Here is a 16,180-nt window from a genome sequence, read left to right as displayed (position 1 = left end):
AAACATCAGTCCTATGAGCTACGGTGAGATAAATAACAGAATGATGACCATTAATAATAACATATTGAAATCATCTTTCAGATGGCACTAACTGTCCCAGCTGGGCATGCCACGTGGTGAATTGGGTGTGTGGAATTGACCGTAACAGGGAGAGCCTCTCGTCCCATCAGATACAGCGCAAGGATATGTTGTCCGTGGAGGAAAATCGCCGATGGAAAATAACGTCTAATGTTCTATCCGTTCTCTTAATGGGGATAGCATTAGTCTTTTTCATCTACTTCGCGTAGATCAATGAATCATTGCAGTATTCACAACATAGAAACAAATTAAGAATACGTTCAGCCTAATGCTCATACATGTATTTTCTGATTTCAGTGGGAACAAAGAGTCTTTTGTTGTTTACAGGACAATAGATTGGATACATTGCGCGGGCATCAAAATAAACGATCGGGAAAGAACGTGTTTATTGTTTGAAAATTAAAAAAACTTATTATAATGTATGAGAGATATATCGTGTGGGATTTGATCAGGTATATGAACGAGTCAATAAAATATTAAATGATATCACCCCTTCATAGAATACGCAATTGTATCCGGTGGCAATGTAATTCATCAAAAACATTTTTTTCATTTTCACTGTTTCGTTTAAAACTAGGGGCACATAGGACCTTAACGTGCATGTTCATAGCCAAATTAAATGACAAAACGATGAAAAGACATTTGAGGAAGGCACTAAAATATGGCACCTTCCAATAATATGCAATCACTCTGACCGTACTAAAATTAACATTACTGAAAGCTGGTTAATGAACTGCTTATTTGGAACAAATTCAATTTGAGTTTAAGTTTCATTTCCAAATTCAGTTCAGTAAAACTGGATTTCAAGTTCAAAATAAAGTTTATTTTTAGGATGGCGGTTATGTTTGATGCAAATCGGTGTTACAAAATACACCCGAACCAAGTTGTGGGCTTGAAATATATTCATACCAATGCGTTGTGGCCGCGATAATTTAGTACCTGTCCATGCAAAACCAGGTTTTTATTATTATTATCATACATCGATGGCTAGAATCTTTATTTGAACCTTTCTTTTCATTGAAATACAAGAGCAATTAACATTCGATGAATGCACACAGACTAAAGACACATGTCTTAATTATGCAGATACACTTATCTACTTTGACCTCCCCGTCCAAGGGCCTTCCGTGGCCTCTTTCTCTCCTCGTGTTCGACTCTCAAATGCTGAACCTTGACTCTTGCAAAATTTCTCTCCAATTACCATACAACAGTAACTATTCATGAGCATGTACCGCCTAACTGCACGTATATACTTAGACATATGCTGTGAATAAATCTTACTTTCCCCTTATCGAAACAAAATTAACATGTGACAGTTTGAATTCCATCTGTATGACCCTGAGAGTGTATCATGTGACAGTTTGAATTCCACCTGTATGACCCTGAGAGTGTATCACTTTGCCTGACCCATCAGCCAGTGGGTGGGAGTGTGCATGCACTACTAGTATATAATCCTACGCCAGTCTTCATGTCAAGCTACTGCTTTAAACAGATTGCATGATTTGACCTCAAATGTACTTTCTACCCAAGGTGCCTCTCTTACTTGATAACTATTGTATTTATTTATTTTACATGATATGTGGATGGTTATTATCTATTACATTTTTTATGCCTTATTATCCGCCCAAATTGTTATACATGCATATATACCTGTACAATAACATGAATCAGACTGGACCATACACCGATCGCATCCATTAAACTTCAGTGAAATCATTTAATAAGAATTATTTTTAGAGTTGAAGTTAAAAATAGTTTGCAAGATGGAATCTGTATTAGCCGTATTGGATTAAAAAAAAACTCAAAACAAGAACTGGTTTGCGCTATAGACCTATCATTTCTATTATAAATCAGCAAAACCCCTCCGTTGGAATTAGAATTCAAAATAGATTTATAGAATTTAAAGTCGGCTTCAAAGGAACAGGAATTGATTGGGATTTTGCACTGATCATTCGCGCTGAGCTTCTGCGTAATCTTTTTCGGGGAATTACATTTTATTATAATAAGTTATGTAAAAAAGTTGAACTGCCGACACACGATGGACAAAGAGAGATATCAGTAGCTGATATTGTTCTCATGTTAATTACAAAACAAATGATGTGCATATGAAATGTATGTATTTCTATGTAAACTGATGAATTAAATTAAATTATTTATATTTTAGTATGTCTTGTTGTCTTCAATTGGTGCTGGTTTGAAAAGAGTTGTTTTATTTCAACAAATTTTACAGAGTTTACTGTAAAAGAAAGTTAATATATCCTGTTTACAGAATAAGTAAAACTGTTAGGTAACTTTTAAAATAAACTCCTAGTTGTTGTACAATGTGTGATAACATAGAAAATAGTGTACAGTGCCGCTTAAATATATCTACAATAGTGTACCTACTTCTACGTGTTAGCCAATTTTCTGTTATAATGAAATTCTTTAGTAAATACAATGTAATGTGGGCAAGCCCACAGTATGACATATTCCGTTTATAATCGACAGTTAATTTGCTTCCATTTTCCAGTTATATTATAACTATACCTAATCGTCTTTCTATGGTAGATCGACTGGTTGTTAGCACGGGTCCATTGTTTTAACCAAGGAAAGGAATATTCCAGGAAAAAAATACCATAGCGCTGTTACGATATGTCGGCTTACCCACAGCGCTGTTACGATAAGTCGGCTTGCCCACAGCGCTGTTACGATACGTCGGCTTACCCACAGCGCTGTTACGATAAGTCGGCTTACCCACAGCGCTGTTACAATAAGTCGGCTACCTTGCTGCATTATTTACGGTTTTGTTCGATAGGGATATACTTATTATAAGCTTAATAACTTATTCCATATAATTTTGCAAAACGACAATAAAATATGTTTAAACAGTGTTCACACACAAATGCATGCATATGATATACCATCAATACAACGAAATTTACCAGTGTCAAACTACAAGGACAAAATTGTCACAGAATCAATGCAACGACATTACGACTATCTCGCCAACACAGGGATATAAAAACGCAACGTCAACATGCGAGGAAAGGAACACTTTGGAACGCCACAGTTGTCTTAAGGATACGAATATAATTATAACGGGTCCCGGAGTCACTATGACGGGTGTAGATGTTATGTTATGGTGTACAAAACTTATTATAGCTGGTCGAGAAGTCATTATAACGGGTGTAGGTGTTATGTTATGGTGTACAAAACTTATTATAGCGGGTCGAGAAGTCATTATAACGGGTGTAGATGTTATGTTATGGCGAACAAAACTTATTGTAACGGAACGCGAAGTCATTATAACGTGTGTAAATGTTATGTTAGGGTGAACACAACTTATTATAGTGGTTCGCAAAGTCATTATAACGGGTGTAGATGTTATGTTATGGTGTACAAAACTTATTATAACGGGTTGCGAAGTCATTATAAAGGGGGTAGATGTTATGTTATGGTGTACAAAACTTATTATAACGGGTCGCAAAATTATTATAACGGGTGTAGATGTTATATATATGTTATGGTGTACAAAACTTATTATAACGGGTCGCGAAGTCATTATAATGGGTGAAGGTGTTATGTTACCCTCACAATGTTATCGTGTGCCCGTTGTATTGCATCATGTCGCTACGGTGAGATAAATTATGAAGATGGTAACGGAGAAGCCAAACAAGCGCATTCCTGATCCCGATTCAAGCACCTCGCGCGGTCCTAACACGAGGTTGACTGTAGAGCAGACGAGCTCAGCAGACTGTCAGTTTGAAGGTAAGTTCACATGCGTTCGATCATTTCTATTTATCCATGAGTCCATAAATACGGCCATGAAAGATTTTGTGAACGTATTATATTTCTACCAATTTGGAACTTTGTGACATGGTGAAACAAAAGAAATTTCACTCTAATTGGATGTAATGCCTCTTCCCACCCCAAATTCAACTATTATTGTCTGTCACATTTCCATCGCAACCAGGCCAGTTTCAACATTTTTTAAAACGGAGGGGCCAAACCTAGCGAAAACTAACCTATTTTTTTTTTTTTTACTTAACACTGCGAAGCAGTGAACGGGCGACTATATATAGTGGCATAGCGGGAGGGGATCATGATAATCCCCCTCTGGCAGTGAGGGTTTTGCCTCCCCCAAGATAATTTTGATTTTTTATGTCCAGATGATGCAGTTACCCGCATTCTCACCATTCTGACATGCAAATTAAGTGAATTGAAGACCAAAGGGAAACCATTCATGTCTTTAACGCACAATTTTACGATTGANTTACGATTGAATTAAAAAAAAACTTACAATTTAAAAAAAAAAAAAAAAAAAGTAGGACCTGGCTCCTCCCAATCATACTTTTAAAAAATTTATTGGGGAGATATCAATTTTCTAAAAAGTACTTACAATGCACCCTATCAATGTATTAATTAAGGCTATTAAGCAAATTATAGGCGAAAATGACATACTTCCTGATGCTTCATGCAATGTATTAATTTGACTTGTTTTATTTAGTCTGAGTTTTAAAAATGTGCTAGATTGAATTCTGATGGTGATGGGATTCAATCGGAAATCCACGATTATAAACTGGAAAACAAATCAATTATCTATATTTATCTATCATAAAATATCAATTATCAATTATCTATCATAAAATATGATAGAAGTATATGTACATGTTGCACTGATCAATCAAGTCAGTCTATATTTTGTTGTTGTTCTGCGTTATAACTTTTAAATGATTATTCAAATAGTTGATCATCAACCTTAACTGTGGTATATTATTCTTTCAGTTTTAGTGAAAGAGCCCACCTAGCGGGATGACTGTTAGCTATAAGAACGAACCTAAATTTGAAGTTCTGAAAAAGACTGGCTTAAAAAACTTGGCTGATAACTTCATTCAACAAAAAAGTTCCCCTGATATTGTGTGTTGCCTAAGTCAACATGAAATGAATCAACTTGTAGTAAGAAAAACCCCCAAACATGGTTAATCTACGAAATCATTGTGTAAAATATGGATCAACAAAGCCTTTCACGATCAAAAGATGTGCAGGGCCTCCTGAATTTGATATACATGTAAATCATTTTACATTGGAAAAACTCATAGATGATGGATTCCAAATTTGCGATATTGCCAAATTACTTTCAATATCAGAAAGGACAAGTTATAGAAGAATGCAACAATTTGACATCTCAAAGTTTGATTTTTCGGATTTGTCATCAGAAGAGCTGGACAGTCATGTTGGAAATCTTATCAAGCAATTTCCATTTTGTGGTGAAAGTCTACTAGATCCGATGCTGCGTTCAACGGGAGTTTTGGTACAAAGGTACCAGACTTCGGGAGAGTATTCACCGCCTTTACGAAGCAGGAGTGGGGAAAGGAACAAAAGGAAGGTACAGAGGCGTGTTTATGACGTTTAAGGACCAAATCACCTTTGGCATGTTGACAAAAATCATAAACTCATAAGGTGGAAACTAATCGTAGCAGGAGGCATCGATGAGTTCAGCCGCATGATTATGTATCTGAAATGTACTGAAAATAATAAAGCTCCAACACTGTTGCAGTGTTTTATTTCAGTTATACGGCTTATCGCAAAGGGTCAGGTCCGATAAAGGATTGGAAAATGTTGCGATGGCAGAGGTAATTATTCCTAAACGAGGCATTACTAATAAAAGTATGATCACTGGAAAGAGTGTTCACAATCAACGCATAGAGCGATTGTGGAGGGATGTCTATACTGGGGTGTTGGCATACTATTTTCAGCTGTTTTACCACATGGAAGATAAGGCCGTTTTAGATCCCCTAAATGATAAACATATTGCTGCTTTACATGAAACCTTTATCCCAAAAATCAATGAGAAACTACAGTTATGGGCTAATGCTTGGGCTGGCCACAGACTCAGAACAGTTAGATCGTCACCTCGTGTTTTGTGGGTTTCTGGACAACAGCAGCACCAGTTGGATTCGATACAGTGAAGGTGGAACGTTATGGTGTTGAAGAATTTGTTGATTCAAATTCAGATATTGATGTTGATGACCGCCCAACCATTGGTCCAACAGTAAGTCGAGTAGTTGATACAGCTTGTCGTCAGCAACTAGAATTGACCATTTCATCGGCCTGGATGTTTTCTAATTTGGGAATCTATTCAAGTGCTTTAGATATAATTAACAGGCAGATGCCCAGTGAATCATTTAAAGATAAGTGACAGAATCTTTAAACAAATAACATGTTCAATGATCATAATTTTGGTCAACAACTAATTGATTATTGCCCCAAGTAATGTTTGAAAGTGAGTAACTGAGTAAAAAGGCATCAAGGAGCTAAATATGTTTCCTTACTCATACTGATGCAAATATTTTTGCTAGGACAAGTATGAATGGGCAAATCATAACTGTCAACATTTTTTAAAAGAAGTCATGACTAACAATATCTTAAAAAAACAAAAGGCCTGAACGTCCATGCAGAGGAAATAGACCTAAACGTAAATGTTTTGCATTTGAATAAAAAAAGACTGCATACACTTTCTTTTCCATTTTCTTGCTATTGCTTCCCTCATCAGAAAATTGTAGTTTCAACAGGGTGATCAACATTCTATATGTCATTGAAGTGGATTTTGGTTGAAACAAGTACTGAAATGCTTGAACTTCTTTACAGAGCTGTAGAAAATGATACAAAATCATTTTTTAATCACAACCCACACCAAATTAAAATTTGATATGCCAAATTTAAGAAATATCACTCAATCTAGCTAAATGTTGATGGTTTTGCTGTATTTCCAGTTCATATTGGTTACTTGTTTTGGCAATTTATATTCATATATTTAATGGAAACGTACTACATCTAACAGTTGTTATAATGATTGACATACATCAACCTCTACAGCTTTTGTGTGATGCTGCTCCCGCGTTTCCTGTGAATGTGTGATTTTACCTACAGTAAATATTGAACTGAAGTGAATTTAATCATGAATGAGAATGTAGTACAACCGGTCATGCAACCATTGTTGGTGCATGTTCCATCAAATTTGCCTTTTCCCACGCGGCTGGAGTTGAAAGGAAATTTATCGGTAAATTGGAAAAAAATTCACCGAGTATGGGAAAATTACGAAATTGCGACAGGTCTACAGAGCAAATCCAAAGAACATATGCAGGACGTTTGAGAAAACCTCTGTTCAAATGAAAGAAATACAGGGTGAGGAAGTCCACTACGTAAGACGTAAAGAAACTAGGTCAAAACCGGAACGAAACTACGAGCGAACTGAAATGGACTGTAAGTTTTGTGGTCAGAGACATGAGAGAAATAAATGCCCCGCATGGGATAGAAAATGTTGGAAATGTGGAATTGATTGTTACGTCATTGGTTTGTAAGAGAAAATTACGTCGTTTTCTCAAAAATTGATGACGTTACTCTCACAAACCAATGACGAAACAATCAATACCTGCTCACACGAGAAGATAACTCTGCAATACGCAAAGACGGAATAGTTGTGAAGCCAGTGTATTGCTCACAGAACCAGTTGACATAAGCTTATTTTATACGCTAACAAGAGCACTGAAAATTGCTGCATAATATGCTCATCAAAACTAGTTTAGGTATATTAAGAATTAATCAACAAACTACTATTTTAATTATAGTTCATACGAAGAGGCCCAAGGGCTATAGCGGTCACCTGAGCTAAAAATAAAAGAAGAGAAAAACAACCAATTAACGAAAAGAAGAAAGGGCAATTACATAATCTGTCCTCAATTCTTGAGCATCAGTTTTATTTGATAATTGATATGATATTCATAAGACCAGTAAGTGTATATATGGTTATGGGGTAGGGATCCCAAATGAATTATATAAATGGTCTAGAAAAAAAGTGGCCAAAAACATTGAGTTGTAACAGAGACGTATATATTACACGTGTAATATATACGTCTCTTGTTGTAATAAAACTGATCACAAACATTTCTCTTTTTTAACTTTATGAAAACATTTGAAAGGGGATATTCGTCTCATGAATACTCCCTTTTTACAGAAAGGTTTGTCCCATGATTGAGGGAAGATGTTTAGCCCCGTACCCTTTTGTACAGGTCACATTCCGCTATTAGATATTTTCTGGTGTTTATAAGTTATGCAGAGATGCTTACAAAATTTCTTCATTCAAATCTTGAATATTGGCATGTGCAAAATTAAATTCTGATGACGAATAATTACTGCTAAGAGGATTCAATAAGTTTCAACACGGACTTAGAAATCATATTCCTTGGGTTCATAGTGCGATAAGAAGTTGAAGTTGCGTGACGACCCCTCTTTGAGAGCCCCTTTGGAAACTTTGCATCTCGATCAGCCCACCTGTGTTTACTGCCTCGTTTCAAAACCGTCACGTGACGTTATTGGCGCTATTTTTAACAGGGCTTTCCCAAACAACTCAAGCGGTCAAACTGGACATTTGGAACGGACTATGAATATGGGGTTAGCAAGGTAACATGAAGGGAAGTGCATAAAACACATACATTCATTTTTAAAAATATGGCTTTTCACGTCCCTGTAGCAAGAAACCTTTTAAACTGCAAGAGGAAAACGTCCCATTTAACCATATAACATGTACAAAGGTGTACGTCTTTTGGCATTAATAAGACGAAGAAAATCCGTATGCATTTTTTCAATAATTGAGCAATTTTCATAATCCCAAATCTCACAACCATATAACAATATTTGTAACTTTCATATGCTTCGTTGCTAGTGAAAAGTAACAGTTTTTAGAAAAGGTTAATCCAGGATATGTATAGCATCTTTGAATTTTCTGTTAAAACGCTGTCATTTATAGCAACACTATTACAATTTTGAGCATGTAAGTTTTTCTCTGAGTCATGAACAAAAATGGCAAATAGCAGAGGAGATATATTTTCTCCTTGTCGTACACCAGATTGACAATACAAACAACGGGATACATTACCACTATGTTTACCACATGATTTTACGTTTGGTTCATATGAAAATTAACATCCACTTCTATTGAGCGATGCTTTTTCAGACGACGAACACATATACAATGACACCGGTCAGTACATATACCTTGTTCGATTTTAAGTTTGTCACAAATAAATTCGTGTAGTATATTTTCGACATTTTCGTGTGGCGTTTCTTCCATCCCAGTTAGGATTAAACATCCACAAGCTGCTCCACAAGCTCTCTGTTTTTGACAGCGACCTCACAGGCCAGATTATGTGCTTCGTCGTATTTATCACTAAGAAAATTAACAGATTCCTGCACCGCTTTCACTTTCTCGTCCGTTTTGTTTATCTTTGCGTATATATCTCCTTTAATTCTTTTTGCATACTGTCTAGTTTTTCAACTTTTTTTGCATCAAGTTCAATACTTCTTTTAAAAAAGCTCCGCATTTAGCACGTTTTGGTTATTACAGGTCTGTGGGTGTGTACGTTGAGCAAGTGACACCGGAATAAAATTTTCCGAAAACATAGAATGGAAAGGGAATGACCAGTCAGTGGATACGTTTTGGTTAGCCATATTAGGTATAATGACTGAGATGAATACTGTGAATTCACTGACCTGGTAGGAGTGATGGAACACAATCTGATTCCAAACTCAATTATCCTTTTTTCGTTTCTTGGCTTTCTGCGATTTTGAGTTTGGAGGTACGTACTTCGGCGGGATTTTTAGTGAACGTGTTACATCGATATCACTAAGGTCGAAACGTGGAAAAACGTCCAGATACACAGACAAAAGTACAATGTATACGTATATGCGTATACAACGTATACCGGTGAGCGATGGTCAGTAGTCCTTTGTGGTGCGTTATTCACACAGATTTATCGATAAAAAGTTATATTTCGTTGAAAACAGGCATTTTTTTCATTACACATCCAAAACATTTTTTGAAAGAAAAATGTTTGTTGAAATATTATGGACCAATCATCGTTTTAAACAGGTTAAATTGGTGAAATCCAGGAGCTTTGAAATACTCATACTAGTCACCTACCGGGTCTCATATACCGACTGAACTATTCGCCTCGTCCAATGCCTCTATAATTTGTCGATAGAATGTGAGGAAGCAGACTTTAGTTTGCTTACTCACATTCTTTTCCCACTCAACCTGCATAGAACAGCCCTTCCCCCACTCAGCCTGCATAGAACAGCCCTTCCCCCACTCAACCTGCATAGAACAACCCTTTTCCCAGTACAGTGCTTTCAGCTCTGCGATGTTGTCTTTGATTAAGTCTGACATTTTTTCTTTTGTATCTTCTTCTGTCAACATACATTCCTCCTAGTAGAATATCACATACTGCGGTATGTACATCCTCGGTGTAAGGAAGTTTTGTGCTCTATTTACATCGGTAATTAAAAAGGGGGTCCTCTAGCGCAGTTGTACCTGTTGGACACCTATTTTGAAGCTGTTCGGCGTGGCGCTGTCCACGAGCTCCTTTGGTAGTTGGTTCCATAACTTAATGGTGTCGGGGAAGAAAGAGTGCTGGTATACCTGGGTTCTGGTGAAGGGTGCCATGAATTTCCAGGCATGTCCTTTGCTGGATGATTGTACCGGCTGTAGCTGTGCAGATGGTATATCAACAAGATGGTGAACTATCCGGTACATCAAGATTCCCTTACAGCGTGCCCTCCTTTACGACAGTAATGGCCACTGCAGCTCCTGGAGTAATAATATGACACTGGTGTATTTGGAGTAGTCATTATACACAAAGCGGACCGATCCTCTTTGCACTGTCTCCAGCTTGCTAATGTTTTCCTTGGTGGCCGGGTCCCACACTGTGCATGCATACTCCCCAGGGGGCGAATAAGAGTCTGGAAGCAAAGTGTTTTGGTGGTCCTTGGGCACTGGCTGATGTTACGCTGGAGGAAGGCTCTGGTGCCATTTGCCTTTTTCGCAATGCTGTTGATGTGCGGATTCCAGTTTAGTCCCTTGTGTAGTGTGACCCCTAGATATTTCGCTGTGTCAACCTCTTCAAGTAGATGTCCGTGGATGTTGTAATCGGATCGAGGTGTCTGGCGTTTTGATGTTATTCGCATGAGCTGGCATTTTTGAGAGTGAAACTCCATGAGCCACTCTTCCTCCTATTTCTGCAGTCCTTCCAGGTGCTGTTGTAGTGTCCTTGTGTCATCTATTGTCCGCACACGCCTGTACAGGAGGCAATCGTTGGCGAAAACCCGTTCTGTAGACGGATAGATAAGAGGAACATCAGTGGGCAGGGAACACTCCCCTGGGGGACACCGGAAATGACTGGTGCTGTGCTCGAGGCCACTCCATCCAGGACTACCCTCTGGTTACAGTCTTTCAGGAAGTCACGTATTATGTCTTTATGTCTAAAACATTAGTAATCTGACGTTCCAATTTCTTTGTCCCGAACACCGAAATTAAAATATTTGTATTTGACCTGAATGGTTTATGTTACTTTATCCGTAAATCCGATTTTCACATTAGTGTTGCCATTACTGTGTGAGGATCTCATCTAACCTTTAATTTCTTTTACTTTAAGCAAAAGGGTAAAATACCGCGAAAGAATCACGTGATTATAAGTTTTGCAACGCAAACCTATACAAAACGGTCGAAATATTTCCTCTGTTGGATTCCCAGGAGGTGACCATATTTTCTGGCGACGATTATTGGCTTCTAATGTGAAATCTCCTCCCTCAACATTGCTGGGACTGCCTGATAGAATACAATGACTCGGATGTGGATGTGAAAATTCGAATGCATTCTGGCATCATCACACTAGCACCGAAACCTCTAATAGGGATCTCTTGGTAGTGAGTCATATTCAGCGCATGGACAAGAGGACCAAATTTAACTCTGCTGACCAGTAGTAAGTCAGGATTATGCCTGCGAACAGCAACACGACAGAGGTACAATAATGTCAATAAGTATGTAAAAGTCACTTCATATATTAACAAAACACTGTGATTAATTTTTGATATTTTGACTAATTTGGTTCACTTCAAGTACCATGTACTTGGTTCACTTAACATATACGCATACTTGTGTATAGTACGAGCGTTGTAATAAAATGGCGTCTTCAACAAGTCTTGTCTGCTGGTCGTGTGTAACAACGAACCCAATAAGTAACTTAACATGGTGTCAGAAGTGGGATAGATGGTAAGCGAATGAAGCACTATCTATCGAACATTTGTCCGTGTAAGGAAATACAAATGACAGCGCGAGACAGACTAGTAGTTGAAATGTACGAAGAGGCAGTGCGCGCCATGCTGCTCCCGCGTTTCCTGTGAATGTGTGATTTTACCTACAGTAAATATTGAACTGAAGTGAAATTAATCATGAATGAGAATGTAGTACAACCGGTCATGCAACCATTGTTGGTGCATGTTCCATCAAATTTGCCTTTTCCCACGCGGCTGGAGTTGAAAGGAAATTTATCGGTAAATTGGAAAAAAAATCACCGAGTATGGGAAAATTACGAAATTGCGACAGGCCTACAGAGCAAATCCAAAGAACTGAGAACCGCTACATTGTTAACCTGTATAGGCTCAGACGCGTTGGAAATATATGACGGTCTAACATTTGACAGTGAAGATGGAAAAAAAGACATAGACCAAGTGTTGGACAAGTTCAAAGTGTTCTGTATAGGGCAGACCAACGATATTTACGAGAGGTTTATGTTCAATAAAAGGGACCAGGCAAAAGGTGAAACTACAGATGAATACGTAGCAGCCCTACGCTCCCTCGCAAAAACATGTAAATATGGTACGTTGGAAAATGAACATGTTCGTGATAGAATTGTCATGGGACTTGTTGACAACAATACTCGTAAAAAAATCCTGCAAGAGAGAACGCTCGATTTAAAGAAATGCATCGACATATGCAGGACGTTTGAGAAAACCTCTGTTCAAATGAAAGAAATACAGGGTGAGGAAGTCCACTACGTAAGACGTAAAGAAACTAGGTCAAAACCGGAACGAAACTACGAGCGAACTGAAATGGACTGTAAGTTTTGTGGTCAGAGACATGAGAGAAATAAATGCCCCGCATGGGATAGAAAATGTTGGAAATGTGGAATTGATTGTTACGTCATTGGTTTGTAAGAGAAAATTACGTCGTTTTCTCAAAAATTGATGACGTTACTCTCACAAACCAATGACGTAACAATCAATACCTGCTCACACGAGAAGATAACTCTGCAATACGCAAAGACGGAATAGTTGTGAAGCCAGTGTATTGCTCACAGAACCAGTTGACATAAGCTTATTTTATACGCTAACAAGAGCACTGAAAATTGCTGCATAATATGCTCATCAAAACTAGTTTAGGTATATTAAGAATTAATCAACAAACTACTATTTTAATTATAGTTCATACGAAGAGGCCCAAGGGCTATAGCGGTCACCTGAGCTAAAAATAAAAGAAGAGAAAAACAACCAATTAACGAAAAGAAGAAAGGGCAATTACATAATCTGTCCTCAATTCTTGAGCATCAGTTTTATTTGATAATTGATGATATTCATAAGACCAGTAAGTGTATATATGGTTATGGGGTAGGGATCCCAAATGAATTATATGAATGGTCTAGAAAAAAAGTGGACAAAGATATTGATTTGTAACAGAGACGTATATATTATACTATTACTCGTGTAATATATACGTCTCTTGTTGTAATAAAACTGATCACAAACATTTCTCTTTTTACTTTATGAAAACATTTGAAAGGGGATATTCGTCTCATGAATATTCCTTTTTACAGAAAGGTTTGTCCCATGATTGAGGGAAGGTGTTTAGCCCCGTACCCTTTTGTACAGGTCACATTCCGCTATTAGATATGTTCTGGTGTTTATAAGTTATGCGGAGATGCTAACAAAATTTCTTCATTTAAATCTTGAATATTGGCATGTGTAAAATTAAATTCTGATGACGAATAATTACTGCTAAGAGGATTCAATAAGTTTCAACACGGACTTAGAAATCATATTCCTTGGGTTCATAGTGCGATAAGAAGTTGAAGTTGCGTGACGACCCCTCTTTGTGTGCCCCTTTGGAAACTTTGCATCTCGATCAGTCCACCTGTGTTTACTGCCTCGTTTCAAAACCGCCACGTGACGTTATTGGCGCTATTTTTAACAGGGCTTTCCCGAACAATTCAAGCGGTCAAACTGGACATTTGGAACGGACTATGAATATGGGGTTAGCAAGATAACATAAATGGAAGTGCATGCAACACATACATTAATTTTCAAAAATATGGCTTTTCACGTGAAGTCCCTTTAGCAAGAAACCTTTAAAACTGCAAGAGGAAGACGTCCCAATTCACAATATAACATGTATAAAGGTGTACGTCTTTTGGCATTAATAAGACGAAGAAAATCCGTATGTACTTTTTCAATAATTGAGCAATTTTCATAATCCAAAAATCTCACAACCATATAACAATATTTATAACTTTTATATGTTTCTTTGCTAGTGAAAAGTAACAGTTTTTAGAAAAGGTTAATCCAGGATATGTTTAGCATCTTTAATTTTTGTTTTTTTTAAATGCTGTCACTTATAGCAACACTATTACAATTTTGAGCATGTAAGTTTTTCTCTGAGTCATGAACAAAAATGGCAAATAGCAGAGGAGATATATTTTCTCCTTGTCGTACACCAGATTGACAATACAAATAGCGAGATACATTACCACTATGTTTACCACATGATTTTACGTTTGGTTCATATGAAAAATAACATCCACTTCTATTGAGCGATGCTTTTTCAGACGACGAACACATATACAATGACACCGGTCAGTACATATACCTTGTTCGATTTTAAGTTTGTCACAAATAAATTCGTGTAGTATATTTTCGACATTTTCGTGTGGCGTTTCTTCCATCCCAGTTAAGATTAAACATCCACAAGCTGCTCCACAAGCTCTCTGTTTTTGACAGCGACCTCACAGGCCAGATTATGTGCTTCGTCGTATTTATCACTAAGAAAATTAACAGATTCCTGCACCGCTTTCACTTTCTCGTCCGTTTTGTTTATCTTTGCGTATATATCTCCTTTAATTCTTTTTGCATACTGTCTAGTTTTTCAACTTTTTTTGCATCAAGTTCAATACTTCTTTTAAAAAAGCTCCGCATTTAGCACGTTTTGGTTATTACAGGTCTGTGGGTGTGTACGTTGAGCAAGTGACACCGGAATAAAATTTTCCGAAAACATAGAATGGAAAGGGAATGACCAGTCAGTGGATACGTTTTGGTTAGCCATATTAGGTATAATGACTGAGATGAATACTGTGAATTCACTGACCTGGTAGGAGTGATGGAACACAATCTGATTCCAAACTCAATTATCCTTTTTTCGTTTCTTGGCTTTCTGCGATTTTGAGTTTGGAGGTACGTACTTCGGCGGGATTTTTAGTGATCGTGTTACATCGATATCACTAAGGTCGAAACGTGGAAAAACGTCCAGATACACAGACAATAGTACAACGTATACGTATATGCGTATACAACGTATACCGGTGAGCGATGGTCAGTAGTCCTTTGTGGTGCGTTATTCACACAGATTTATCGATAAAAAGTCATATTTCGTCGAAAACAGGCATCTTTTTCATTACACATCCAAAACATTTTTTGAAAGAAAAATGTTTGTTGAAATATTATGGACCAATCATCGTTTTAAACAGGTTAAATTGGTTAGAATCCAGGAGCTATAATAAAGCTAGTAATGGTTATATATCTCCGACTAGTCACCTACCGAGTCTCATATACCGACTGAACTATTCGCCTCGTCCAATGCCTCTATAATTTGTCGATAGAATGTGAGGAAGCAGACTTTAGTTTGCTTACTCACATTCTTTTCCCACTCAACCTGCATAGAACAGCCCTTCCCCCACTCAGCCTGCATAGAACGGTCCTTCCCCCACTCAACCTGCATAGAACAGCCCTTCCCCCACTCAACCTGCATAAAACAGTCCTTCCCCCACTCAACCTGCATTGAACAGCCCTTCCCCCACTCCACCTCCATAGAACAGCCCTTTCCCCCCTCAACCTGCATAGACCCGCCCTCCCCCCACTCAGCCTGCATAGAACAGCCCTTCCCCCACTCAACCTGCATAGAACAGCCCTTTTCCCAGTACAGTGCTTTCAGTTCTGCGATGTTGTCTTTGATTAAGTCTGA

At 37.7% G+C, this 16,180-nt stretch overlaps 1 protein-coding gene across 1 annotated transcript in view; it reads left to right on the top strand.

Moving 5' to 3' along the window:
• LOC110460761 (sodium/glucose cotransporter 4-like) overlaps positions 1-2,204 on the top strand; it is a 34,968-nt gene extending 32,764 nt beyond the window's left edge. Inside the window, exon 17 of the mRNA XM_021513876.1 lies at positions 82-2,204. Coding sequence (XP_021369551.1) covers positions 82-287 — 206 coding nt within the window. The 3' untranslated portion in view covers positions 288-2,204. The remainder of the gene's footprint in view (positions 1-81) is intronic.
• The last annotated feature ends 13,976 nt before the right edge of the window (positions 2,205-16,180 follow it).

The sequence above is a fragment of the Mizuhopecten yessoensis genome, unplaced genomic scaffold (genome assembly GCF_002113885.1).
Source record: "Mizuhopecten yessoensis strain PY_sf001 unplaced genomic scaffold, ASM211388v2 scaffold10479, whole genome shotgun sequence".
Classification (NCBI taxonomy): domain Eukaryota; kingdom Metazoa; phylum Mollusca; class Bivalvia; order Pectinida; family Pectinidae; genus Mizuhopecten; species Mizuhopecten yessoensis.
This window is presented reverse-complemented; position numbering and strand designations above follow the sequence as displayed.